Here is a 27,134-nt window from a genome sequence, read left to right on the forward strand (position 1 = left end):
CAATCTTGGTTAGGTGCATGTCAACCTCTCAATGCCTCAATTGTATACAGTGAATGTTTGGTTAACTTCACTCCTTCCCTCACCCCATCTTAATTAGGAGACATGAGAAGACTTATTGTTTCAGCTATGGATCAATGCCTGAAAGCTGTGTGAACATGCGAAAATATATGTGAACATATAATTAAATATTATGCAAATTATTTTATTATCGAGAACCCAGCTTCTCACTGTAAGGTTTCATTGTACAAGCAAAGGTTATTTTTTCACTGTCACTGAGTTATTGTATTTTGTTGGCAAAAACTTATGTGATAAAATTCACGAATTCCATTACAAAAAATGAATAGATGAAACTTCTTGGCATATTAAAACTGTATACCAGATTGGACTGAAACCCAGCAGATCAGATACTGACCGAAGTAAAGCTGTGAGGACAGGTTGTGAGTTGTGCTCGGATAGCTCAGTTGGTAGAGTACTTCCCCACAAAAGGCAAAGGCCCTGGGTTAGAGTCCCAGTCCTGCATATGGTTTTAAACTGCCACGAAGTTTCATATCAGCACACTCCTCCACTGTCGTGTGAAAATTCATTCCAGGGATCTGAATACACATTTTACCTTTCACCGCCTACTTGTCTTTCTTCAAAATACTCGCAGCTGCCAAGAACTGAATCTTTCAAGTCGTGAGCAGTTGTCATTACGGAACCTCCACAAGCCTTCATTGTACGTTTCAGATCCTCTTCCGGGACTCGTCCAGCACAAAACATATCTCTGAAAAATTGAAAATTAGGTTAAGTTGCTATTGTGAATTGTGCAGTTTAGAGTTTTGATCACATAGGTCTTGTCTCATTAACTTTAAAGAACAACAAAAAATAATTCCTTTCAAGAGTAGTGTCTAATGTGAAGAAGACTCACCGATCAATAACAACATTTTTGCCTACTATCAGTCCCACGATTACAAAGTTACTCACAGAAGAAACAGGGTCCGCTAAAAGTGGATGAATTCAGTCAGGGGAGTCATATTATAAAATAATTAAGTTAAAACACACAGAGTAAAAGGTAAGCTAAAAACTGGACAAAAAAGAGCAGCCTTTCCATGAGGGAGTGGTCATGGGGTCCCAAACCGAGAAGACATGAAGAGAGGTCCCAACCACAACCACCCTGACCTAGGTTTATGTCTCAGTTCAGCAAATACTTTTCATTCGACATTTAAATGGTATTTTGCAAACATCTCTTACAATGGAAACTGCCCATTGCACCCCTATTAGATGTATAAAATGACCCAGTGGACAGCCCATCAAACTGAACACAGATTAGGCATGAAAACAGGAAAAAGGTGTACTGGACTGGGGGAAAAAAAAAAGGCAAATGATTGAAGAAGAAGTAGTGCAATACAGAACAGCACACAAAAGTAATGGAGTTGTGGTTATGGTGTTGGACTACCAAGCAGGCACGCCATGTTGAAACCTCCCTCGTGCCTATTCTTTTTCCTGCTGTTCGCTTTATTCAAATTTGTGTCTGTGTCGGGGTGTAGCGTTCATTTGCAACAGTGAGATGTAAGGTACAGACCAGTAATGACAGTTGATTCTGCACAACTACTCTATTAGCAGTCTAAAGGAAGTGGCATCTGAACGGTAACTGCAGATGTTTGATGACAAGGTGACAAGTCAACTGAATCCTCCACTGGAAAACACATCTGGTGTGTCATACTGGCATTAGTGACAGTATACGTGTCATATGATAAGAATCTCTTATTGAAGCACCTGATTTGTGTGACTGATAAGTGAGATATCCCTCCTTGCCCAATATTGGTGTTCGTATGATAAAAACATAATACAGCAACATCGATAATCCGCAAGCGACCGTACGGTGTATGGTGGAGGGTACTCTGTACCACTACTTATAATTTCCCCTCCTGTTCCACTCGCAAATAGAGTGAAGGAAAAATGACTATATGTAGGCCTCCATATGAGCCCTAATTTTTCGTATGGACCTTCATGGTCCTGACACACGATGTATGACGCAGCAATAGAATCGTTCGGCAGTCAGCTTCAAATGCCGGTTCTCTACATTTTCTCAATAGTGTGCCTCAAAAAGGATGTCGCCTTCCCTCCAGGGACTACCATTTCAGTTCCCAAAGCTCCGTATATTTACATGTTATCCGAACCTACCAGTAACAAATCTAGCAGCCCTCCTCTGAAATGTTTCGATGTCTTCCTTCAATCCGACCTTGTACAGATGCCAAACACTTCAAGAGTACTTAAGAATATGTTGCACTAGCATCCTAGATGCGGTCTCCTTTACAAGTGAACCACTCTTTCCTAAAATTCTCCCAATAAACCAAAGTCTATCATTTGCCTTCTCTACCACAACTTTCACATGCTCGTCCCACTTCACATCGTTCTGCAACATTACGGCTGGTTAGTTTGTCACATAAGCTGCAACAGTTTTCACAATCTCTCCGTTTCTCTGTGCTCTGTCAAAATATATGCTTGTCATATTTTTAAAGATATGTTCCATTTTTGAAGTTTCACTCTTGAATTCCTTGTGTAAGATAGTTCACACCTGTTTATTTGTTGTTTTTATTTCTGTGAGACATCTATGTGGTATCTCGCTTGCTCTCACTATTCGTCATATTTACTTGTGATGGTAATGTATTCTTACCATACGACTCGTATGGTAAGAGTATGTATGACAACTGTCAAGACTACATAAAGAGAACAGACATTTCAATGACCAGACGGTCAGTTCACAATGTTGAAGGAAGGGAGGGGGGGGGGGGGGGGGGCATTCAATGAAGCTCAGGACAACTGGGAAGGGTATCAAAAGGATTTAGCACCTCATTTCCAAGCAAATGACATTAAATGCGCCGAGTGGCTGCAAGTCTTTCTATTTACCTACTAGCTTAGCACCCGCTACTTGACGCACTCATGCAACCAACAAAATCTGTGCATAGCTACATGGGACTCAATATAACATGAACAAACGGAAGTGCAAATACAGACCTCGCATTTTGTGGTTGTTTTCTAAAGGAGGTTGTATGGCAGGCACGCAGAGATTTTTTGTTTTTATTTAATCAAATTGCAACACTTTCTAAGCTTTTCACATTAATTAAGGGGTGTGGTCTCTTCAGAATGTAATTCTGACCAAAATGTGATTCTGGTAGCTGGAGTCCAAAGCATTTGTTAATCGCACCTTTTGCACTTTTGTGCAGAAATTTCCATAGCAACTTTCATCACCTAACAAATATTTCTTTATATCTAACAGAGAAGTGAAATACCAATTTTCATAAATTTAGCTTCAAAATTTTTTAGTGTAATTAAATAGTTTCTTAAACATTTTCATCCCCTATTCCACTCCCTTTGGGTCTGATCTTCCAGAAACATTGAAACATCTATTTTTTGTTTCTAATTGAGAACTCAAATACCAGTTGTAACAGATGTGGCCTTAAAAATCCTTTAGTAGTTCTTTAGAAATGATTTACTTTCAAGAAAACACTTATCACTGGTGTGGTATTCCTAGATGTGCAGAACTGAATATGGTGCATCTTTTTAAAATTCAGAGTGAGACCATTTGCAGGGAACCAGTCAATGATACTTTTAAAAACACTGTTTACTACTACTTTTGTTTCTGTACATATGCTTGGATTGATTACAATACAAGAGTAATCCACAAAAGGATCATTTACATATATACGGAACAATAGAGGATCCAATACTGAGTGTTTGGGAACTCCGTACATTTCTCCCCAGTCAGAATAATGTCCCCGGACTACATCGATTGAATAACTTTCCACATTCATTTGGTTAGATATGACATTATCCAATGGTTGGCTATAATATCAGTTCCATGAAACTTCAATTTACTGAGGAGAATATTGTGATTCACACAGTAAAATGCTTTAGATAGGTCGCAGAAAATGTCAACCTTCAGTATTTTATTATTTATTGCTTGTAAAATTTGGCAAGTGGACATGTAAAGCATTCTCAGTAGAACAACTGTGATTACCTGAGGATATTATTTTTGCTCAGGTGAGATTCTATTCCAGAATACACCATCTTCTCAGAAATCTTAGAAAATGATGTCAGCAGTCAAACAGGTCGGTAGTTATTGACATCTCTCCCATAATCTTTCTTATGGAGGAGTTTGACAATGGCATATTTCAGTCTCTCTGGAATTTTGTTTTTTTGAGGTGTTTAGATGTAAAGATGGGTACAATAGGAAGGGGAAACTGTACTCGTCACTGACCAACACCCAGTACATTCCAAGGAAACAACTTCTAAGGAATGTAATTGTTGTGCTCCTTCTTCCAAACACCACACATCATCATCGACATCCTCTGGACTCTGCCATAATACACCCTGTTGAAGCCAAATAAGAGTAGCAGTTGTGCAGGAGCCAACTGATCATCCCTTGGGAGAAAGGAAGTGAACAGAGACAGCATTCTACAGGCTATCAATACGTTTGTTGCTGTCTGGAATACTGTAACAACAGACTGCATTATAATTGTTTCACAAAAGCTGGCTGTGGCACATCAAATGCTGTTGAGCACAACATAGTTCCAGGAAGAGGTTGGAGTAGGATTACTCACATATCTGAAAATGTGATAATTCAATTACATGGTTTGTTACAATGAAAATGTACCGACTTACAGAACTAAGATTGATGCAAGTGAAATGTGTGAAGTGCTTGTGAAGGAAACGACAACAACGATAAAAAGGAGGCCACTGCACCAAGTTCCACTACTGCTGTGCAAGGTATAGATATCACCAGAGACTCATTAATAAGAATTTTGTCATAATTTAGGAGTAAGGGGCGCAACTCACCAAATAGTGTAGGCATAAGAATATGTTAAAGAATGCTAATTCTCTAAGTAAAACTTAAAAGGGACCTAAGAATGTAAGGTGTACAGAACTGGGGCATCCGATTGTGCAAGAGAAATTGCAAGAAGTAATCAGAAGGAAGGCATTGGAGGTAAAGAGGAACTTTATTAGACGAACTGGTTCACAGCAGACAGTAAATATCTTGTTTCATAAAAATGTATATTTTATGTGGACGACTATCAACACTGAATTCCAAATAAATGAACTTTACTTTCTTACATTACTATGTGAAAATCCATTTGTGGAATTCATTTAATTCCAGACTGATAACACACCAGATTGGTAACACATTGATAAGATGGTCAAAATAACCTCAGATCTACCACTCTGTATTTTGTCTCTCTTGCCTTGTTGACAGGCAGTAGAAATATGTAGAACTAGAGAAAATGGTACGTAAATAGTCTTAATTGTGTGTGTTGAGTAGGCCGCTCTAGTCACAATTAGGGAAATTAATATATGCCCTTGCAATAAACAACTTCTTATGAGTGTAATATAAGAGGGCGGTTTGAAAACGCTGGTAAATTTCAATGAATGAATGAATTAATCAAAAGTTTTGATTGTGCTTTCATGAGTGGTAAGCTAGATTATCTCGAGGATTGTATAAAGAATTTCCAGACAATTTACTTTAGGATTAACGAATTTAAATGTGGTTGAACAAGCACCAAAAACTAAGTACACTCTGGCCATCCAACTGAAGTCGCCACAAAAGAAACCATTGACAAAAATCAATGATCTGGTAATGCAAGATTGCAGAATATAAATTTGTGAAATTGCTGAGATCATAGGCATCTCAACTGAGCGAGTGCACAATATCCTGCACACAAAAGTATGAAGAAGCTTTGTGCGATACAGGTGCTATGGTTGCTCACAGTCAACAAAAAGCCCATCTGGCACATCATTTCAAAACATTGTCTGGTGATGTTTAATCATAACCCACAAGACTTTCTGCACTGATTTGCGACTGCTGATGAAACCTGGATCCACCATTCCACACCACAGTCTAAACAGCACTCAAAACAATGGGCAAAGGATGGTGAAAGCACACCAAAGGAGGCAAAGACCATTTTGTCAGCAGATAAGGTGATGGCCACCTCCCCCCCCCCTTTTTTTTTTTTTGGGGGGGGGGGGGGAGGGGGGGGGGGGGAGTTCCCAAGTAATAATCCTCACACATTACTTGGTAAAGGCAGAATGATAACTGGATTCTGTTATGCTTCATTGTTGGCTTATTGAAACTTAAGTTAGCTGGAAGAAGACCAAAGTTGGCATGCAGGAAAGAGCTCTTTCACCAGGATAATGCACCATCCCATACATGAGCAATAGCAATGGCTGAAGTGCATGAAGTGGGCTTAGAATTAGTTCCTCGTCCCGACTATTCACCCGACGCAGCCCCAAGTGACTTCTTCCTGTTCCCTAACTTCAGGCTGTGGCTTGCTGGGAAGAAGTTTTCATCAAATGAGGAAGTAATAGTTATAGTCAATGAGAATTTTAAAGAGTTTTACGGAACCTATTTTTCTGATGGGATGAAAATGCTGGAGGTTCATTGGACCAACTGTTTATCCCTCAAAGGAGTTTATGTCGAGAAGTAAGGTTTATGAACTTTTTCTTCCCGACTTATCAAACCACCGCATACTATTCCATCTTGTGGCAGTGTAAATTCCAGGATGCAAACAATGAACAAAAATGACAAAAGCCAGCCTCTCATCTGCACGTGATTCATGGGTTGCATATGCACACAATAAAATAGATCAAAACACGCACACACACAAATGTGAATGCTACCTGCCAGCAAGTACACAAACTTAAGTTTTTTCTTCTTTTCAATAACTTGTGCATTCTGTGCAGTACATGAAATAATATCAATGATACTGACCCTCCTAACCTTAAGAAGTAACATTTATTGATGTCTGTGCATGCATCGAACATGAATATGTTCCAAGTGTTTAACTTCAAAACTGGATTCCAAAGATGTAGCTATTAACAATCATTTGTTAAAATACGGAATAAAACTGTGACTTTTCATGCTTTCCTGACGGATCTGTTGCAAATATGTTTCTTGGGTTTACCGCAGGATCACTTGCACAATATTTCATTCATGCAACAGCTTGACATCATGAGGTGGTGGTAGCTGGTGCTGTCACTGCTGGAAAGTGCGACTGATAACAATCCCAGAGTGGCGTTGATATTTATCACGCTGGGAGGAAGCAATATGCATGTGCGGGAAGACGCTCTTAGTTGGAGGAAAGTGGCCCTCTTGGTGCCCCCTGCTAGGAGCCGCAGAATGGTTGTCAGTGCATGCGCAATGGGCAATGACTGTGCTGCCGGAGGCTCCTGCAGTTAAAGGCTGAACTAAATCTCAGTAGTGCGTTGCGTCATGTGATGAATTGAAAGTTCTTTTTTTCCCTTTTTTCGATTTAATGGCAGCCAATGCTGGATCCCAGGCAACACTTAGTTGAAAACTTTCATCCTTGTTGATAAGATTGTCTGCCGTACGGATATGTATGGCCTCCTTAACAACACAGTCCCAGAAAGATGGCGCTGGGGATAAAATTTCCATCTGTTCGTAAAGCATACAATGTCCCTTGTCCAGGCAATGCTCCACTACCGCTTATTTATCAGGTTGCCCCAGGCGCGTATGATAATGGTGTTCAATGCAATGTTCTTGCACAGTTTTACATGTCTGCCCAGTATAAGATTTTCCACACTGGCATGGGATTTTATACTCACCATGTTTCCTAAGGCCAAGGCCATCTTTGACCGAGCACAATAAATTCCTCAATTTTGCTGGTGGCCAAAATCCAGAGAAAAACATTAGATCTTCTCAAGAAGAGTTCATTCCTTCCAAAGCAACCAAAAGCCTGCGCCAATAGGCTGCAGTTCCCCAAGCTATACAGCATACCCAAGATACCTAAGGATGGGACTCCTTTTCGCCCAATAGTGAGCAATATTGGAGCTCCTACCTATTTTCTGGCCAAACACCTTACTACACTGTTGGGACCTCTCATAGGCGAGTGTGATCACCATATCCGTAATTCAGAGGACTTCATAGGATGCCTGAAGATACTTAAGCTACAAGTGTCAGATATTTTGGTTAGTTTTGACATTATATCTTTGTTTCCGAAAGTATCTCTGCAGGACTCATTAGAGCTTATCAGCAGCCAGTTTGAGAAAGACATTGTGACATGTACTTACCTCGAACTTATTTCTTATTCAATGACCAGTATTTTGAACAAGTGGACTGTGTCACCATGGGAAGCAATCTGTCTCCCATGATGGCCAACTATTTTATGGAAGACTGAGGAAAAAGCACTGCAGTCGGCAAGTCTCAAATCTTTCTGCTCCTGGTGGTATGTGGACGATACTTTTGTGGTGTGGCCCCATGGAATAGAGACATTACCTGCATTTCCCCGGCATCTGAACTCGCTCCATCCCAATACACAGTTCACAATGGAAGTGGAAAAGGATCGCATTTTACCATTTCTGAACGTCATAGTTGGAAGGGTACCCCGTGCGGCTCAACAGATGGAAATTTTATCCCCAGCATCATCTTTCTGGGACTGTGATGTTAAGGAGGCCATACATATCCATACAGCAGACAATTTTATCACCAGGGATGCAGGCTCTCAACTAAGTGCCGCCTGGAATCCAGCACTGGCTGTCATTAAAAAAAAAAAAAAAAAAAAAAAAAATTGGAAACAAGAACTCCTGATTCATCAGATGGTGTAATGTACTACTGATATTTAGATCAGCCTTTAACCACAGAGCGTCCGGAGACAGTCATTGCCCATAGCGCACACGCGGATGGCCATTCTGCGGCTCCCAGCAGGAGGCACCAGGAGTGCCTTGCCGCTTTCCATTTCACTTAAATTACCCCCACTGTCTAGATTTACAGCGTTTCTCTTTTCAGATTTTCTAGCTTTCCTTCCATTTCAAGTTTTAAATTCTACACCCCGACTCTTAGAATGTTACCCTTTTGTTGGTTATTTGATCTTTTCCTCAGGGTCACCTCCCCCTTGGAAGTCCCCTCCTGGAGATCCAAATGGCAGACTATTCCAAAATATTTTGGAAATGGAGAGCTGATCATGACACTTTTTAAATTACAGGCCACATGTCCTATGGATACACGTTAAGTGTCTTTAACACAGTGGTTTCCATTACTTCCTGCATCCTCATGCCGTTGATTATTGCTACTTTTAGGGCCAGTTTCCTATCCCATTGGCAAGAGAGTGCCACTCCTGCACCCTCTTTGGCAAGGTCGTTGGCAGAACGAAGGTGACTTCTTATGTCAGAAGTCTTCAGCCACCAATGCTGATTTGTATTCAAAATTTAAGTGGTGGCAGGGTCTGAACCCGTAACCGAGGACATTATGATTAATAATCAAAGAAGCTACCACTAGGCCATGGATGATCAGTACAGAGTACAAAAACCATAGGTCAACCTGTTACAGCTGACGTGAAGACAGCAGAAGTCAGCTGATACCTGCCGGGAGAGGCGAAAGGAAAAATGCCGCGAGACAGAGTCCCACGAATTGCACAAAGTTTATTAGAAAGTAGATGGTCCTCCACGAGTCTTCCCATGACTGAGCAAAAAGCATTTGACATGAAGCCACAAATACACCCCCAGAGCACTAAGGAGAACAAGCAATATGTGGCTACACCCTCAGCCAGACAATCGGCACGCTCAAAATCCAGGATACACACATGGCCGGAAATCAAAAGAAAATTAGCTGAATAAGCAGCATAATCAAGATCAGTGAAGATCGTGGATGGCAGGGACCAAGAAGTGGCAGGAAAAACGCCGGGCAATAGTCTGAAGGCCACACATCGAGTTCATACATAATAAAATTTGGGTGATGGAGGACCATTTAACAAAGCAAAGGGGCGAATAAATGACCATCAGTTCCACATGTGGCAGGCAAGAGATGGTGCTCTGTGGCAACAGAAGACGAAGGTACAGCCTACAGATTTACACCCATCACTGTAAAAAAATAGCGTCTTGAAACTATCATAAAAGAGGGTGGAAGAAGCAAAGGAATACCATCAGAGTTATGGTGGCTTGCAGACCCTGGGAGAGATCCATCCGAATCTGGGGCTGAAGAACTGGGGCTTGGGGAGGGGGGGAGTTGAACTGGGACACCAAAACAAGGGGGTGGGGGTAGGGAGATCACAGTGTCAACCATGAGACTATCGACAAGGCTAGTGTGAAAGGCACTGGTGGCCAAACTGATACCACGATTGTGGACTTGTGGACCAGGTCTAAGAGCAGCAGTGTGGAAGGGGCAGCTGAGCCATGAACTTGGCAACCACAATCCAGATGGGACAGAACTGAGTCCTGATAACGAAACAGAAGATTTGAACAATCTGCGCTCCAAGAGCTGTGGGTCAGAAAGCAAAGGACATGTAAACAGTCAATCTCCAGAAAGCAACCAAGCAAGCTTGTCGTCAAAAAGAAGACAGAATAAATGGAAATGGGAGACCATGGTAAGGCATTGGGTATCAAAGTAAAGCTCCACCTTGGGATGGAATGTAGTACAATGACAGAAATGTACTACCCATGGTTTGTTTGAAGTGGAGGGAATTGGAAAGCATGTGAAAGAGTCCACACAAAAGTGCACCATGTGGTTTCTCTCCGCAGAGGTCACTGAGTGGCTACTAGCCCAGATACAGAAATCATCCATATACAGAGCAGGGGTGACCTACGGCCTGACGGAGGTCTAGAGTCCATTAATAGCAATGAGGAAAAGTAGTATGCTTAATATGTAACCCTGTGAAACAACATTCTCCTGGGTCTATGGAGAGCTGAGAGTGGTGCCAACCCGAGCTCTGAATAACTGGTTGCACAGGAACTAGCAAATAAAAATTGGGAGGGGGACCTGAAGACACTGCTCATGGAGTGCAAGATGTGATGGCGTCAAACCATGTCATAGGCCTTACAAAGATTGAAGAAAACTGCAATAAGATGGCGGCACTGGGAAAAGATCTGGCAAACTACTGTTTCCAACCAAAGCAGATGATTAACAGGAGACTGTTCCTCCCGAAGGCAACCCTGGTAAGGGGACAAAAGGTCCTGAGACTTGAGGACCCAACAGAGCTGACAAGCCACCATCTGATTAAGTAACATGCAGGTGGCACTGGTCAAACTAATCTCCAGTTGTTGACTATCGAGGGATGATTGATCCTTACTGGGTTTAAGGCCAGGAACCACAATACTGTCCCTCCACTGAGAGGGAAAAACACCTTGGAGCCAGGTAAGATTATACACCTGGATGAGATAATATCATTGTGGATGACTGAGGTGTTGAAGCAGTTGGTTATGGATGGAATCAGGACCAGGGGCTGAATTCTGGGAAGAGGAGGGGGGCAAATGAAGTTCCCATTCAGCAAATGGTTCATTGTAAGATTCCACCTCACTAGGGATGGAACATAGGAGGGAAGCTTCAGCCCGCTGTTTCTGAAGGAGGCAGCCAGACATATAGGAGGCTGATGCCATTACAAAACGGGTCACAAAGTGTGACATGAGAACTAACATGTCAATATGAAAGCCACCCGGAAGGGCAAGGCCCAATATGGAAGACGGCTGTTGCCAATCTTTGAGAGTGTAGAGCATAGCCCACATCCATGACGAACAGACAGAAGAACCTAGGAAAGAGACAAAGTGTTCCCAACACATCTGCTTGCACCAACTGTGCAATGGGTTTTGGCGCAAAGGCATTTAAAGATAATAAGACCGACAGAGGATGTGTGCTGCTTAAGGTATTGCAAGGCTTGACAGCGATCATGGATGGCAATGGCAATTGCCATACTCCACTACAGGACCAGCCAGCAGTGAAAGAAGCCTGTCAGTTAGGGGACAACAATCCTGGTGGCTTGAATAATTGTATTAGACATGTCATGAGCAAATTCAATACAACCTGACAAAGAGCGGTAAATACCACCTGGGAAGTACATAGAGGGAAATCAGTGCACTGGAAAGACCAGCAAGGTAACCTGTCCATCGGAAGGTAGGAACGAAATAAGAAAATCAATGGAAAAGTGGCTGCTATCGCAGAGTTCATTGTTTGGTAACAAATATAATGAGGAGAGAAGGGGAGGGCAAGAGATAGAAAGATCAATGGCAGAGAAACACCCACAAGTGGCACTAAAATGGGTAGGCGAATCATTGTTAAGAAGGCACAGGTTGTCTGCAAGAAACTTGTCTATAAAGAGGCCCAGACTAGACAAAAAAGTGCTGCACCACAAAGAGTGATGGGCATTAAAATCCTCAAGGATGGGGGTGGAGTTAGCAAAGGACGGCTGTCAGAGTCCTAGTTGATCTGGACGGCAACTGCTTCCAATGTGGTATGACAGGGATCCATGTACTAGCAACATCTGTATGGGCCAACATGCAAACACCACTTACAGCTCTCCGTCAAACTGGTTCCGACAAAGCATGAAACTCTTGAATGGTTGGTAAGTGAGCATCAATAAAATTAAATGAGAGATTGCACCTCTGGAAAGTTATGGTAGTTTCTGTTAGAATTCTATCGAATACACATTGAATGGGGATCCAAATGGGAAGTAAACAAACCAAACCCTGTCATGTCACCATGTCACCATATCACCATGTATCATCAAGGATGGGGCAACATCCATAAGCAAGAGGTCTGAGGGGTTGGGAAGGGAAGTTGGCACCTCTGAGGGCACTGGAGAGGCCTTGTCCTGGGACTAATTCTCCTCCTCCTCCTCCCCCTCCCCCTCAATTTTAGTCTGAGGATGGCAGGGCATGGAATAAGAGCAGGCTTCAGTGAGATCTGGATCTGACTGACTCTCTCACACACACACACACACACACACACACACACACACACACACACACACACACACACACACACACACACAGAGAGAGAGAGAGAGAGAGAGAGAGAGAGAGAGGGGGGGGGGACGATTTTGGTGCACATAAACTGTGGGTCCTGTGGCTCTGTGGTAGCCGGCTCCCAGTCTGGGAGATGCCAGAGAGAGAGAGAGAGAGAGAGAGAGAGAGAGAGAGAGAGAGAGGGGGGGGGGGGGGGACAGGTACCAGGAAGATACCCCATCACCCCATCACTGGCAAACGCCAATGAAGACTTCTACATTCTATGGCCAGGTAGAGGGAGAGGCACCCACAGGCGAGGGCATGGGAACTGCACGGGAAGGAGAGGAGGCAGAACTGGATTAAGGAGGAGGGAGGAAAGGAAAGAACAAATCAGAAGTAAAGTTAAATGTCATAGACACAGGGCGAAGACAGTCATATTACTGACGCACCTCAGTGTAGGACAAACAATCAAGGGAATTATGTATATTTTTTTCCTTTTTATAAACCGGACAACCTGGTGAGTGTGGAGAGTGATGGTCATGACAATCAACCAACATGGGTGGTGGAACACAGAAGTCCCCCCATGGACCATCCACATTCACTGCAGAGAGGGTCTGCTGTAAAGTAGGAAAACGTGCCTGAAATGCAAATATGGAAAACATCTCTTGGATGGTGAGACATATGGCCCACGTCACACTGATAAACCATTACTTTCACCTTCTCCCAGAGGGTACCACCTCAAATACCACAATAAAGGTGCCAGTGTCGACGTGACTGTCCTTATAGTCTTTCTGAACAAAATGAATTCCCCACTGTTTCAGATTGGTCCAGAGTTGTCAGTTTGAAAGATGAGGTCCCTATACAAAAAAAAATGACACCCTCAACCATATTCAAAGACCACTGAGAAGTATCGGACACCAGAATGTTGCCAAGATGGTCAAAGGCACAACAGGCCACAGGCAGGGCAGTAGTAGTTTTCACCAACAGCGAACCTGACTGCATCATACTCAGACAGCACTTTGCCAAACTTGTCTTTGATAGTTTCCACAAAAAATCATGGCTGGTGGCGGATGGAAGTGTCCCCGCCAGTCCTGGTGCAGACAAGGTAGCAGGGAAAGGGTTTCACCACCATCTCACAAGCCTGCCCCCCCCCCCCCTTCCCTAGGGGTAGCCAGTGAAGGGAAGGCTGTACAGTCATAAGAACCAGCATTAAAGGATCCTTTCCTAACCAATTAGATGCACATAGAATAATGCAAGTTTTTTAGGAGCTTAATATGTTTCTGACATGATACCACCTACTCCGATCAGGGGCTTTCCCCATGGGTGCCACCAAGCCACAGCAATGGTCAACAGGCGTGGTGGCTGCTGCCAGGAGTTCAGATGCTCCAGAATGACAAGCAATAACTCCAAGGCTTACATGAGGAGGTAGCAGTTCAGGTATCATAAGTGTGAGCCCTGCGTTTTTGCTCAACCGAAAGTGTACATAATGACCCCACCCACATGGACTGGCTAGGGTCCTGGCTATTTAGTATTCAGGGACAATGGCAGCAAGGAAAAGATGAAAGAGGCAGTAAAAACACATGTCGACAAAATTTAGAAGGGGAGACCAAATCTCAAGGGGAGACCAAATCTCAAAGGGAGACCAAAAATGCTGAGCAGGTAGAGGTGTGTGTGTGTGTGTGTGTGTGTGTGTGTGTGTGTGTGTGTGTGTGTGTGTGTGTGTGTGTGTGTGTGTGTGTGAGGGGGGGGGGGGGGGGGGACAAAATGGCAAGTGATAGCAGAAACTAGGAGGATGGTCATGACAACATAAGCAAGAACACCAGGAGAGGGGAAAGAGCCAACACAGAGGGAGCGGCATAGGGAAGAGAATGCAGTCCGGGAAAGAAGAAAGGGCTGCAATAGCTCAGGACCGTGTGTGAGCCATGCAAGAACTCACGAAAGGGCTGTGCACCCCGTGGGTGGAGGAGAGAGGGGGTGGGGGTGGTGGTGGGGGGGGGGGGGGGGTGGAGGAGGATAATATCTTGCTGAACAAGTAAATCAAATCAAATATGTAGAGCACTCTGCCAAAGATATGAATGTTTGTGATCTACAGACCAAACAGATCCTTTACAAATCTTCTTTAATGAACATTACTTATACAGCTGCTTCCTATTTTGTAGTTATTATCAAAAATTATACCACTAACTACTGAAAAAAAAAGAAGAAGAAAGAAAGAAAGATAGCATATGAAATTAGCCATACCTGTCAGCAAAGTACTGCGTTGCAACATCACCAATGGGTAGCTTAGACAGTACTACCTTTGCTCCACTTTTGTGTATTAAATCCAACTTTTCATACAATATTTTCCATTCAGCGTCCACCACCTTCTGATATTCCTGTACATTATCCACTCTGATTTCAGCATTGTCCCTTTCAGCTTTGAGCTCCAGTTCAATATTAAGCAGAGCAATTTTGGGGTTTGAATACTTCTTTGGCTGCATTTCAAAACCAGCGTATGAAAATGTCTTCTTGAAAGCAACGCCTGCTACCAACAGCGAATCCTTAAAGGGACAAGTGAATTATAAGTTACAGAGATACTACGTGGTTTATACAAATATATTTTCTTCTCTGTTATTAATCAGTTAATTTATTATAATTAACATACTTCCAATGCACCTCCTGTCACCTTCTTGATCCCAATCATATTGAGCGGTAAAAGCTCATCCAAAAGTAAAACCGCATCAACGACCATTTTTGAGAAGAATCCTTTTTGGTGGCTTATTAGCTTTGAACTTAGGGCTGTTGCTGCACATTTCTCTAGCAATGAACGATGTTCAGCTACATTTTTCTTATCAATCTGAAAAAAAATTATAATTATCAATAACGATTATAATATTTATAATCATTAGTTTACAGCTGAAACCAATAAACATAGTTCTTCTGCATACACACAGTAGAGTGTGAGTTAACGAGCATTTCACTCATTTAAATATATAGCCGAAAGAGTCAGCCTGCAGGAATTGTGAAACGAACCCTGTCGCCCATGACCGCGTGCCACAAAGGGCGCAGATTCACCATGAGATGGGGAAACTCACAGACGTCTATTGTCTACTGAGGCCCAAGTGCTGTAGTGTGCGAGTGAGACAGATGAGAACCTACATCATGGGGAAACATTTATGAAAACTATTTAATTCTGTAGTAATGCAGGGAATCAAGCCACAGTAATTTTAATCTGCCATCCTCCATAAATTTTCATGGTGATCCCATTAAAGCTTGAATATTGATCATATCTATAATAGTTTAGGATTTACTGTTAAAGTGAAATTAACGAGTCTTGTAACAAAGACCCGCATGCTAAAATCTGAAAGCTTTGGTCGATCTTAACAATCGACATTTCATATAGAATCGCATCATTAAAATGACAAATGTTGTGTAAATATCAACTCTTTAACTTTATTTGTTTAAAAGATATAGTAAATTTAAACTATCAGTGTTTTCAGTTAAGCATCAGATCATCATTTCCTCCATGTGAAACACATTGAACGATGACAGCATGACACCTTATTGAATCATTAAGTAACAGAATATTTGTTGTCAAGTTTGGTGCATAATAGTTACTTTTGTTCGTTATTTATTTATCAGAATGCACATTGGTGCAAGGCTACTGGCCACGACATTCAAAGTTAAGAAGGAAATTGTATTGGTTGTATGTAAAAGAATTTAACCTTTATTATGTAATGAATATTATTGTTACTTTATTTAGAATATGAAAGTGGTCAAGCTTTGATTATTTAAATATGTTAAACTGTACAGTAATGCAGAATAAGCTGCAGCCAATCAGATGGACGGCTTCAGGAAAGGGAACTGCACTAGTCAGTTGAGTGAAGATGTTCGGCACGTGGGAAACGCGGTCATAGACGGGCCGAGGGCAGTTCTGGTCAAGACACCAAAGGGTACAGTTTGGATTGAGACGCGAAAGCAGACAGTCGATTTTTAGGTAGCTAGGAAGCGAAACGACTTAGGAAATTTCGTGTTGTGTGGTATCGCGGGACTTAGTCTATGACCAGTGAGAAGCCGCGCGCCTGGTGTGAACTCTACTTTTTCCCATAGTTAACGATGTGGAGTATTGGACTTGTGTTTCACGATGAGACTGAATTATTGAGCTGTGTCAAATGGTGTAACAGTAACTCTAAATACGACCACGTTCGCTATTATTTTCCTTTCTGAATAAACATTAGTCTAACCAAATCGCAACTGTGTGGCCGATATTTATGGGTCGTTAATTTAGTTCCCAATATTATTATTATTATTGTTATTATATGTTAAATTAACTTTGTATTTCGCAAACTTGCCATCAGCCAGACAATTTAACCAAAGGATCACAAGTGTGTAACTTAAGGCGTGTAATGCGACACGTGCGGTTCAACCCCATAGATGAGTTTGGGCCAAGACATTTCGATGTGAGCCTGAAAATCTTTGGAATGTTAGCTCACAAGAGGAAAATGTAAAATGAACAAGAAGACAAAGTTCCAAATGAATGAAGTTTTGTTGACCTTTTATGACAGTTGGACAACATATGGATCACAGACCCATAACTTATTGTCTCCAATAACAGGATTTTGGAGCTCCTCTTTGCTAGAATACAATCTTACAATTAAACCTAGAGAAAAATCATAAAATGTTGGTTGTCAACTTGGGGGATAGCATTCTGGTGGAGTGTACAGGGACTAGACTGCCGACAAGCCCAGTGTCAGGATGTTGTGGAGCAGGGAAGTAGGGTAAAAAGGAACAAAAATGGATAGTAATGGGGAAATACAAGTGGATGCATTGGCAGAGGGCTGCAAATAAACAGGGTGGAAGACGAGAATGGGGAGGAGATGACAGGGCACAGGGGGTGGAAACCGTTGGGTGGAGGGTGTGAGGACAGTAGTATGTTACCGAAGGTTGAGGCCAGGATAATTACGGGAGCAAGAGTGTGTTGGAAGGATAACTCTCACGTGTGCAGTTCTGAAAAGCTGGTTGGGGAGGGGGGGGGGGGGGGGGGGGAGAAAGGATCCAGGTGGATTGGGTAGTGAAGCAGCCACTGAAATAAAGTGTGTTATTTTTCCTATGCCACTCCCAATCCCAACCCCAACCCTTTGCGCAAGGAAGACCCAGGTGTGAAACCCGCCCAATCCAGCAGCCTTGTCATTTACCAGCTCTGCTGCAATCATTCCACAGCTTTTCATATTGGTATGACCACCACACAGCTGTCAACAAGGATGAACAGCCACGGCCAAATTGGGCAAGAGCACTACCCGAGCCACTTGGATCCTTCCCTCCACCACCAACTTTTCAGAACTGTGCACATGGGAGTTATCTTTATAACACATTGTCTGTTCCCATAATTATCCCGGCCTCAACCTATGGTAATATATTGTCCCCACACCCTCCACCCAATAGTTTCCACCCCCTATTTCCTATCATCTCCTCCCCATTCTCATCTCCCACCCTGCTTATTTGCAGCCTTCTGCCAATGCATCCACCCATCTTTCCCCGTTCCTCTCTTTTTTGTTCCTTATTTTCCAACCCCTCTACCCCACAACCTCCTGACATTGCATTTGTTGGAGTCTAGTCCCTGCACACTCCACCAGACAGTGTTCATCTCCGTCCCCACCTGCACACTACTATCCCTCCCCTTTCCTCACCCCCCCCAAAGACTGCTGCTCGCATTTCACTTGATGTTGCACTCCGACCCGAGATGCTGGAGCTAGCGGTTGTGTGCGAGTGAGATGTGCTTGCGCGCGTGTGTGTGTGTGTGTGTGTGTGTGTGTGTGTGTGTGTGTGTGTGTGTGTGTTTTTCTTTCTTTACTGGCGAAAGCTGTGGCCAAAAGCTACACGAGAGTCTTAACTGTGTCTGTCCGCAAATTGATGTGTCTTCTTTCCAGAAGTATCAATTAGCAATTAGGCTTCACCATTTGCTCTGCTTATGCTTCAAATACGTCATGTTTGTTGAGTGAGCAAGAAACTGTAAAAGCTCAAGAGGAAAAAATTGCTCTGTAACTCATGTCTAACTTTTTTCTCAGAGAAATAATTACATTTTCTGTAATTATTTTAAAATTTATATCTATCAAAGAACTAAAAGGATAGATTGTGACTCGACATTTCCACTACAAGTTGAGTAGCAAACAGTCACAACCAAAAGACTGCTAAACAAGTAAACTCCCAGCCAAAAGGCCGCCTTCTGAAATAAACACTAGTTTAAAAGTGTTTCAGAATAAGGCCTTCTGGCTGAATACTTATTGTTGGCGGTCTTTTTGTTGTGACTGTCTTAGCATCTTCATTACACAATGAGCAGCAATCTACACTTTACATAATATTGTAAAGAAAATATGACATAAGATAGTTTGGTCTTTTTTAATGTTTAATATTCCTCAAGATAGATCAATTACATATGTGCCACTAACACCTTAAATAATGGCATGAAAGGACAGTTTTCTAGGCTTTGTCTTCAAAGTGTTAATATAATGTCATTGCCAGTAGCTCATCACATTTTCAGGTAAAACTGTATCATGGACTAGTACTAACTGTTTTAATAAGGTACACTGCCTTCTGAACAATTGAAGTAGAAGTTTACTATCTATCTTGGTCACCGTGACATCAAGAAAAGCTAATCCTATCATATTTTACAAGATCAACTGTTAACTTCATTTTTAGTCATACTGGGAATTTGACCTTATCACCCAAGTAAAGCAGCATAATACTATCTACATATCTTCTATGAAATGCTGTTCCATCTTGAGTGTTCACATCCATGCAGCCCATCACTTGCAGGCAAAAGTGGGAATGGGTGACATTATAGCTGATTCATGGGCAGTCAGGCACATGGCCGTACTGTCTTGGATGAGCACCCAGATGCAAGGGTGCCAAAGTAGCGCCTGGTGGGCAGTGTACACTACCTGTGCCTAACCACAGGTGAGCTGATGGACACTATTAAGTGCCCATGCGCCATGGGATAGTGTTGGAACAGTCTGTTAGAGTAAATAACTTCATCAAGTACGCAAGCATGAATATAAAGACTATGCTCTAGTTTGTTAATAAAAGTAGCAGCCAAGATTCATGCCAATCTATTTGCCATGACCGTAACATTGATAAACATTACGTCACTCAATTCTAAAATTTCAATGGCTCAATGCACACATCATAACTGATATTTTTATATGGCATGTAATTTTTCTTCATGGCCTACTGACATGTTTGCAAATAAGCTTCCAATGTCAAATGAAGCAAAACTTAAATTTACAGTTAAGCTTGAAAATCGGGACAGCATTCGTTTTTTCAGACTCATAGCGACCAACATGGTAAACTTTGATTTGGATTGTTCAGCAAACCAACAAACACAGCTAGAATCATAAATGTCTTAATCTAAAAAGATACAAACTGGTCTACTGCAGATCAGTCCTGCATAGGATCTTAAAGCTTCCACTCAAAAACACTGAAATTGAGAAACAGTTTAGTATAGTTATACAAGTGGTTAGGGCCAACAGATATAAAGACGGCAGCATTGAGAAAATGTTTAAGAAGGTGAGGAAACAAAAAGAAGTAGGACTATAAAAATATTTCTCATTCTAAAAAACACAGGATGTTCCATTTATCTGACGACAGCCTGTGCAGCATGGTAGATGCTGGACAGCAAGTGCTCCATTGCCCAGTGATCAGATGCTGTGTCGCCTGTCTACTGCTGTGATGCAACATTACTACATTTAAAATTTAAGCAAATAAAATTTGTACTCACCCATGTTACACAAGGAGATGCTGGAACTGCCTGCCATTATTTTCCACACATTTCTGACATATACTCAAGAAATTATTAATCACACAATGCAATTCTCTCCGAGATACTGAATTAATTGATTCATGGATATTATCCTTAAATTCCTCTATCGTGTGAGGATTTGTTGTGTACACTTTGTCCTTCAGTGTACCCCACAAATAAAAATCGCACAGAGTTAAGTCAGGACTTCTAGCGGGCCAGATATTGTTACTAATCACTCTCATCCAACAGATCATGAACTGCATGCAAAGAAACATTGACCGTATAAGCCCTTGCCAAATCCTGTTGAAAAAATGCAAAGCTTCATTCTCTGTCCATTAAAAACGGTTGAAAAATGTTTTGCACTAGTCTTTCACTTGTAACTGTGTCATTAAAAAGAACTGGGCCCATTATTCTGTCACCACTAACCGCGCACCACACCCCTATTTTCTGATCACGAAGGGGTTCCTCATGAAGCACAACAGGTCGGTCTGCGCTCCACTGTCGACAGTTTTGGAAATTATCATACTCATGCAAATGGAACCAAACCTTGTCTGAAAACAGAATGAGGTACAGATCTATTTCACGGTCATGCACTCGTTTTAAAACACATTCGCAAAATTTAACCCTGTGCACAGGATGACCAGGTCGAAGTTCTTGTACTACTGATGTTTTATAGGGTCTTAGCCCAAGCAGCTTGGCATCTCTTTGTACAGAGGTGCACGATATTTGTGTTTGCTGCTAAAGACTTCTAAGTGACTTTTTAGGGGAATTTTTCAGGTGGTATGCAATGTCATCACGATGAGCTTCTGTGAGCACAGTCCCTCGTTGTTTATGCTTCTTATCTTTAACACTTCCCATTCCACGAAATTTATTCACAAATTTGCGAACTGCGACAACTCCGTACTCTAACACCTGGAAACTTCTCTTCAAACAATCTCTGAACAGTACGAGCAGACACTACATCGTGATGCCTGCTTCACTGCTTGAATGCCACTGGCCGACAATGCATGTATGTCTGTATGGCTTTCAGGCTAAAAAAAAGGTGTGTGTGTGTGTGTGTGTGTGGGGGGGGGGGGGGGGGGGGGACCATTAAACCAGCAGGTGCGGCTTCTGTGGTCGGCCTGCAATACCCAGGCAGGAGATCATTAGATAAATGGAATACCCTGTATATTGCCATGACTCACAATGGCACACACTTGGCACAAATAACTCAGTTTTGTAATAACTGTGAATTGAACATACATTTTTGTAGTACACAAACCTTGGGAACAAGACTACCTTATAAAATCGGTAAGAAACTAACAACTTTATTGTTTCAGGCATTTATATAATTAGCTGTCAAGATTGTGATAAAATTTATGTTAGACAACTACCAGAACAAAAGTGCTCTTGAGAACCATCTGAACACTGATATATACAAAATAGCTTACATACATGACAATATAAATTTTTTGATTAGGATGCTGAAAAGTTTGTCTTAAATACAACTGGAAGAAACACAAATTTTTGTTCGTGATAAGAGGAGCCAGCAGAGGTTCAGAGCACTCTCCTGCTGTTTGGGTGGGAAAATTCCCCAAAAAGGTGGAAGAATCAGCAATAATCAAAGGCATAACTGCTCAGATGGCAATGGAAACCACTGCATTAAAGACACCTAATGTGATTCCACAGGACAAATGTCCTGTAATTGAGAAAGTGTCATCATGATCCCTCTATTGGAAAAAGATTCTGGATTAGACTCTCATTCCCATCTCTGGGAGAGGACCGTCAAGGGAGGGGACCATTAGAAAAAGACGAGTATCAATAGATGGATAACATACTACGAGGTGGAGCATGTAATGTCAAAAGTTTGACCATAGTACAAAAGCTAGAAACTCTGGAAAGGGAAACACAGAAGTTTCATTCGGATGTCAGTGAAGTGAAACGGGAAGAAGACAAGGATTTCTGGTCAGACGAATACAAAGTAACATCAATGTCAGCAGAAAATGGTATTACGGGAGTAGGATTAATTATGAATTGGAAAATAGGACACAGAGTGATCTATGTGAACAGTCCACAGATAGTGGAAAATCTAAGGTAGAATGTAACAATACTAGGAAAAGGATAGTTGCTACTCACCATATAGCGGAGATGCTGAGTCGCAAACATGCACAAGAAATAGACAGTCACAAAAATAAGCTTTCGGTCACAAGCACTTTGTCAAATATATATATATAATAGAGGGAAACATTCCACGTGGGAAAAATATATCTAAAAACAAAGATGATGTGACTTACCAAATGAAAGTGCTGGCAGGTCGATAGACACACAAACAAACACAAACATACACACAAAATTCAAGCTTTCGCAACAAACTGTTGCCTCATCAGGAAAGAGGGAAGGAGAGGGAAAGACGAAAGAAAGGATGTGGGTTTTAAGGGAGAGGGTAAGGAGTCATTCCAATCCCGGGAGCGGAAAGACTTACCTTAGGGGGAAAAAGGACGGGTATACACTCGCGCGCGCGAGTGTATACCCGTCCTTTTTCCCCCTAAGGTAAGTCTTTCCGCTCCCGGGATTGGAATGACTCCTTACCCTCTCCCTTAAAACCCACATCCTTTCGTCTTTCCCTCTTTCCTGATGAGGCAACAGTTTGTTGCGAAAGCTTGAATTTTGTGTGTATGTTTGTGTTTGTTTGTGTGTCTATTGACCTGCCAGCGCTTTCGTTTGGTAAGTCACATCGTACGCACCTGCACACACATGGCCAGTCTCTGGCCGCTGAGGGCAGACATCGAACAGCAGCAGCAGTGCATGATGGGAGAGGCAACTGGGTGTGGGAAAGGGGGAGGCTGGGGTGGGGACAGGGAGCGACAGGTTTGGTGTGGGAAATGACAAACTGCTGCTGGGGAGCATGCAGAGACGAGGTGAAAAGAGGGCAGGGCAGCTAGGTGCAGACAGGAAGTTAAAAGGACAGCAGGGGAGAGCGGAAGGGGGGGGGGGCGATGCAGAAAAGGAGGGAAGTAAAAAGACTGGGTTCATTGGTGGAATAGAGAGCTGTGTAGTGCTGGAATGTGAACAGGGAAGGGGCTAGATGGGTGACAACAATGACTAACGAAGGCTGAGGCCAGGAGGCTTATGAGAATGTAGGATATATTGCAGCGAGAGTTCCCACCTGCACAGTTCAGAAACTCTGCTGTTGTTGGGAAGGTTCCATATGGCACAGGCTGTGAAGCAGTCTTTGGAATGAAGAATGTCATGTTGGGCAGCTTTCTCAGCAACATGGTGATCCAGTTGCTTCTTGGCCGCAGTTGTCAGTGACCATTCTTGTAGACAGACAACTTGTTGGTTGTCATGCCCACATACAACACAGCACAGTGGTTGCAGCTTAGCCGATAGATCACTACTGGTTTCACAGGATGGGATAGGTGATGTTAGTGACCAAACTGGAGTAGGTGGTGGTGGGAGGATGTATGGGACAGATCTTCCATCTAGGTCTATACCAGGGGTATGAGCCTTGAGGTAAGGGGTTGGGAGCAGGGGTTGTGTAGGGGTGGCCAAATATATTGTGTAAGTTCAGTGTACAATGGAATACACTGTGGGAGGGGTGGGGGGATAGTGGACACGACACTTCTCATTTCAGGGCACGACAAGAGGCACTCGAAACCCTGACGGAGATTGTAATTCTCTAGCTCCTGTGTGGCTGGATGGTGGGACTTTGAAAGGTGGTAGAAGACTGGAAAGATAAGGCACGGGGCATTTGCTTTTGTACAAGGTTGAGAGGATAATTATGGCTGTGAAGGCTTCAGTGAGACCATCGGTATTTTTTGAGAGGGACCACTCATCACAGAATACACCAGTTCCCGTCAGATCACCAAAGTTAAGCACTGTCGGGTGTGGCCGGCACTTGGATGGGTGACCATCCAGCCACCATGCGCTGTTGCCGTTTTTCGGGGTGCACTCAGCCTCATGATGCCAATTGAGGGGCTACTGGACCGAATCGTAGCGGCTCTGGTCAAAGAAAACCATCACAACGACCGGGAGAGCAGTGTGCTGACCACACGCTCCTCCTATCCGCATCCTTAACTGAGGATGACACAGCGGTCGGATGGTCCCGATGGGCCACTTGTGGCCTGAAGACGGAGTGTGCACTCATCACTGCAGGTGCAACTACGATGGGTGGCTAAACTGTATGGAATGGATGGCAGCTGACGAAGTGGAGGTATTGCTGGTGGCTAGTAGATTTGGTACAGACAGAGGTACTGATGTAGGGGGGTGGGGGGGGGGGGGGGGGGAGACGCTGTTGAGGTTCTAGAGGAATGTGGATAGGGTGTCCTCACTCTCGATCCAGATCGCAAAGACGTCATCAATGAATCTGAAGCAGGTAAGGGGTTTAGGATTCTGTGTGTTTAGGAAGGATTCCTCTACATGACCCATGAACAGGCTGGCACAGGATGGTGCCAAGCGAGTGCCCATACCTGGACCCAGGATTTGTCTGTAGGTAATGCCTTCGAAGGAGAAGTAACTGTGGGTGAGGATATATTTGGTGATGGTGACTAGGAAGGTGGTTATTGGTTTTGGAATCAGTCGGGCATTGGGAAAGGTAGTGTTAAATAACAGCAAGGAACAAAAACGTGGAGAGTCGGTGGAGGAAATGGTTGGTATCTTTCATGTAGGAGTGTAGGTTCTGGAAAATAGGCTGAAGGTGTAGGTCTACGAGAGCAGAGACTCTCTGAGTGGGGTACAGGAACTGGTTGCAATGGAGTGTTCTGGGTGGTTGGATTTATGGACTTTAAGAAACATGCAGAACGTGGGAGTGTGTTGAGTGGTAGGGGTCAGGAGAGATATGGACTGAAGGGAGAGGTTCTGGGAAGTGTGTAAGGATTTTAGGAGAGACAATGATCCTGTTGGGTTTCTGGAATGGGGTCAGTGTTGCAAGGTTTGTAGGTGGATGTACCCGACAACTGGCTGAATCATTACACCAGGAAATCCTTGTGGTTCAAAACAATACTGATGGAGCCTTTGTCTGCAAGCCGGCCCTGTGGTTCGGTAAGATTCGAGGTTAAGAAATTCTGCAAAGTTAATAGTGGGTTAGTTGAAGGCACTGGGTGTGGATCACAGTTGGATGGAAGAACGAAATTAGTCAGGCAGGGTTCAAAGTTGGTCTTTGGTTAAATCTTCATGGTAGAGTTAGCGGCAAAAATGTATGAATAGGGAAAAGGAGAGGTCTTCATCAAGTCCTGCCTGTTGGAATTTGGGAGTGGGGCAGAAGGTGAGGCCCTTGGAAACAACTGATATTTCTGGAGGACTGAGGCTTTTGGAGGAAAGGTTTTTGTGTTTTGGGTCTGTTTAGGTTCTGGTTTCTGTGTGGTGGTGGGAGTGAGTTTCGGACTGAGGGGAAAATGAAGTAGGTCTGCAAGACAGAGTTTGTCAGCTATGAGGGGACATGGGGGAGGTTTGGAGGTTGTTGTACAGGAGGTGGACAATGGCTCTCCAAATTGGGAGTAGGAAGTGAGCAGGGGGGAGAGTTTAGTGCTTGTTGGTGGGCAAGAGTTTTAATGTGCGATATGGGTTCAAGAAATTTGGGATTGCATAGCAGGAGAATTTTACAGATAGAGAGAAGGCATTGCATGGAGGTTTGGGCTTGATATGGTTTTGCAGGACTATGTTGATGTGGGGGTTCCAGATGGGTGGAATCTGAACAGATGGAAGTCATTGTGGAAAGAAGGGTGGCAACTGGAGAAAAATAATTTGATGGTAAGGCCATTTGTGGGGATTCCATGACCCAAGCAACAACACAGGAACAGTATGCGAGATTGTTTTCGGGGTAGGGATAAGGAAACTTTTCTGTATTGACAAAGACAGTAGAAGCAAGGATCCTTGGGGGTAGAATAAACACAAAAAGATATGTAAATAACAAAGTTGCATTCGAAAAAATTCCATCTGGACCAGCCTGTTGCTGAGCAAGCTGCCCAACATGACATTCTTCATTTCAATGACTGCTTCACAGCCTGTGCCATATGGATCCTTCCCACCAACAGCATTGTTTCCGAGTTGTGCAGGTAGGAACTCTCCTTGCAATATATCCTACGTTTCCGTAAGCTTCCTTGCCTCAACTTTGTCAGTCATTGTCCTCACTTATCTACTTCCCTGTTCCCACTCCAGCACTACACAGTCCTCTGTTCCACCAATGAACCCAGTATTTTTACTACTCTCCTTTTCCACTACCCCCCACCCTCCCTCTCCCCTCCGCTACCCCCCCTCCAACTTCCGTCTAACCTCCCGACTGCACCTAGCTGTCCTACCCACTCTCCACCTCATGCCTGACGCTCCCCAGCAGCACTTCACCATCCCCCACCCCTACCTTGCTATCCCTCCTGTTCCCCATCCCTACCTTGCTATCCCTCCTTAACCCCACCCAGTTGCCTCTCCCATCATGCACTGCTGCTGCTGGTCATTGTCTTCAGCTACCAGAGACAGTGGTTATGTGTGCGAGAGTTGCCTTTGTGCGAGTGTGTGTGTGTGTGTGTGTGTGTGTGTGTGTGTGTGTGTCTCAAGTCTATTTTTGATGAAGGCCTTGTTGGCTGAAAGCTTATTTTGTGACAGTCTTTTTGTTATGCCTATCTGCAACTCAGTATCTCCGCTATATGGTGAGTAGCAACTAACCTTTTCATAATATTGTTACAGT

At 43.1% G+C, this 27,134-nt stretch overlaps 1 protein-coding gene across 1 annotated transcript in view; it reads right to left on the reverse strand.

Annotated features, from left to right (window-relative positions):
* The window catches only part of LOC126480958 (T-complex protein 1 subunit eta), a 79,754-nt gene that overhangs the window by 30,967 nt on the left and 21,653 nt on the right, over positions 1-27,134 (reverse strand). The window contains exons 4-6 of the mRNA XM_050104388.1: positions 15,347-15,538; positions 14,944-15,242; positions 611-763 (exon numbers count right to left, since the gene is read on the reverse strand). Coding sequence (XP_049960345.1) covers positions 611-763; positions 14,944-15,242; positions 15,347-15,538 — 644 coding nt within the window. The remainder of the gene's footprint in view (positions 1-610; positions 764-14,943; positions 15,243-15,346; positions 15,539-27,134) is intronic.

Source organism: Schistocerca serialis, chromosome 5 (genome assembly GCF_023864345.2).
Source record: "Schistocerca serialis cubense isolate TAMUIC-IGC-003099 chromosome 5, iqSchSeri2.2, whole genome shotgun sequence".
Lineage (NCBI taxonomy): Eukaryota > Metazoa > Arthropoda > Insecta > Orthoptera > Acrididae > Schistocerca > Schistocerca serialis.